The following is a 2729-nucleotide window of genomic DNA, read 5'->3' on the forward strand; positions in this document are numbered from 1 at the left end:
TCTGATTTCTTAAGAAAAGTCAGAAATGAGATTGGTACCTAAAGGAGTGGAAAACAAACAACCATTCTAGAAAGAATGTATTCTCTCTATGTATTTATGAAATTAGGTTAAACTTTTATCTTATTTTTCCTGATTTGCCTATTCTTTTGGCAATGTAAAAATGATGGAGCACTGAACCCATGGTTAGAAGCCATGGGTCCACATCCTGTGTACACCAATTTATTAGCTATGTCCTTAAATTTTCTGAGACTCAGTTTCATTATTTATAAAATGATGATTTTAATACCAGTGCTACATCTTATGATAATTATAAAAATCAAGTGAAATTAAGGACTGTGAAAGTGCTTTGTAAATTGTAAAGCACTATAGCAATGTAAGGGAATATTATTCCCCAGCAATGAACTCACTTTCTTAGGAGAAAACTCCATTTATCATTAATACTATTTTTTATAGCAGAGATCCTAAGCAACAAGATAAAGCTCCTATTCATTACCCATTTTCAATTTTGTTCTTTTTAGTAGTTCAAAATATAATATCACATCTGAGATCCATATATAGATAGTTTTCTTTCTTATTTAAGTAACCCAGTCCCCCCGCCCCCTCCAGACATCTGAGGACCTTCTGACTTCTCCCCAAAAGTAAGGCTGTTTCATGTTCTCCTGATCTATTTCTCTTATCTAGGCAGGATAATTTAGGAAACAAAAGCTGAACTGAGGAAGTAAACATCGATTAAGTAGTCAACCAATTCAGTTGTTTGCTGGTCAGAAGATAGGACTGCTTGGGGTGAAGGTTCTGGTTTTTGGCCTCAGATCTCCTGTTAATTTCCAATGGGACCTTGAGAGAGATCACTTATCTGACTTTAAGTTTCCCTTTGTGAAATGAGGGAGCTGGACTAGGTGACCTCAGTTGACCCTTCCAAATCTGACATTCTGTATATCTTTAATTTGACCTTGATTGGGCTGGGTTGATTCTTCATTTAAGACATGCTAGGTTTGTTGTACTCCTTGTGAGGCAGTATGGGAAGTCACAATATTATATAGTAGACAAAATATTTCACTGATTACAGGGATAACAAAGTATAGAAAGGGAAAGAGGTGAAAGTTTACTGCAGTGATAGTGAAAGATATGCCACTTAAGTATGAGACACTGAAGAAAACATCAACTAGGAAGGCGTTGCCTCTGATTTTGTGGTTCTTAGATGTGTGTAATCTACCCCACCCACCCAACCTGCCTCTTGTCCAGAATAAGACATATTCAGTTTAGTACGAAGTCTTTGAGTTGTTACTATATTGAATATTATAAAAAAGAGATAAGATTCATTTAGTTTTCCTTATCTAACTGTAAATATATATGATGAAGGTGCCACCATCCTTCTTCCAAAACTGATAATCTTCCTGTGTGAGGACTTTTTTTAACTTTGGCATCCATGAAATTCAAGTACTTTGTTCTATGTATTGTGAATTCTTTGTGAATATAGTTTCTTTCTTTTCCATTAAGAAAGGAATTCACTGCCTGAATGGAAAAGGAGAATCAGAGCTTTGTGACTACATTCATCCTCATGGGAATTCCCCATGCACCAGAACTAGATATTGTCCTATTTGGAATTTTCTTAGTGATCTATGTACTCACTCTTGTGGGTAACCTCCTCATCTTGATTGTGATCAAGGTGGACTCCCACCTTCGTACTCCCATGTACTATTTCCTAGCCAACCTCTCCTTCATCGACATGTGGTTCTCCACTGTCACTGTGCCCAAGATACTCATGGGTCTCCTCTCGCCAGATGGTGGAGCCATCTCATTTCACAGTTGTATTGCCCAACTCTATTTTTTCCATGTTCTGGGGAGCACAGAGTGTTTCCTCTACACAGTCATGTCCTATGACCGCTATCTGGCTATCACTCATCCCTTGCATTATGCCACTATGATGAGTGGGAAAACTTGTGCCCTTTTAACTGGAAGTACATGGTTCAGTGGCTCAGTGCACTCTGCTATCCAGACTATCTTGACTTTCCGCTTGCCCTACTGTGGTCTCAACCAGATTCAACATTACTTCTGTGATGCTCCCCCAATTCTCAAATTAGCCTGTGCAGATACCTCAGCCAATGAGATGGTGATCTTTGTCAACATTGGGGTAGTGGCTTCCGGTTGTTTTCTCCTGATTTCCCTTTCCTATATGTCCATTGTCCATGCCATTCTCAAGATCCGTACAGCAGAGGGGAGACAAAAAGCCTTCCAGACCTGTGCTTCCCATTGCATTGTGGTCCTCTGTTTCTTTGGGCCATGTGTCTTTATTTATCTGAGACCAGGTTCCAAAGAAGCTGTGGATGGGATTGTGGCTGTTTTCTACACTGTGCTCACACCCATGCTGAATCCCCTTGTATACACACTGAGGAATAAAGAAGTGAAGATAGCTCTGCTCAAGATACAAAACAGAGGAATGTTTGCTCAGAGAAAATAGACAATGGGAAAAATAGCATGTTCATATTTTTTTTTCATTCATGATTAAATCCTTCCATCAATTTGAGTCTTATATTTTTAAATACTTTTTGAATTACAAAGGTAATTGTCAAAGATCTTTAGTTTGTGAACTAAAAAGAAAGGCAAATGTCCAAGAATACAATGCTTCTTATGGACTTTTTCTAAAATGAAACTTTTTTTCTTTTACTTTTGTTTATTTTTAAGAGGTAGATTGTCCACTGATAGTACATAGGTTGTTAAAATCCTAAAAG

The 2729-nt window shown here is 37.8% G+C and overlaps 1 protein-coding gene across 1 annotated transcript; it reads left to right on the top strand.

The window, feature by feature from the left end:
- The first annotated feature begins 1516 nt into the window (after positions 1 to 1516).
- Positions 1517 to 2458, top strand: LOC141522349 (olfactory receptor 10G4-like). Its single transcript, XM_074235723.1, has one exon. It carries the CDS (start codon positions 1517 to 1519, stop codon positions 2456 to 2458), a length of 942 nt encoding a protein of 313 aa, XP_074091824.1.
- The last annotated feature ends 271 nt before the right edge of the window (positions 2459 to 2729 follow it).

This window comes from Macrotis lagotis, chromosome 1, assembly GCF_037893015.1.
Source record: "Macrotis lagotis isolate mMagLag1 chromosome 1, bilby.v1.9.chrom.fasta, whole genome shotgun sequence".
Classification (NCBI taxonomy): Eukaryota; Metazoa; Chordata; class Mammalia; order Peramelemorphia; family Peramelidae; genus Macrotis; species Macrotis lagotis.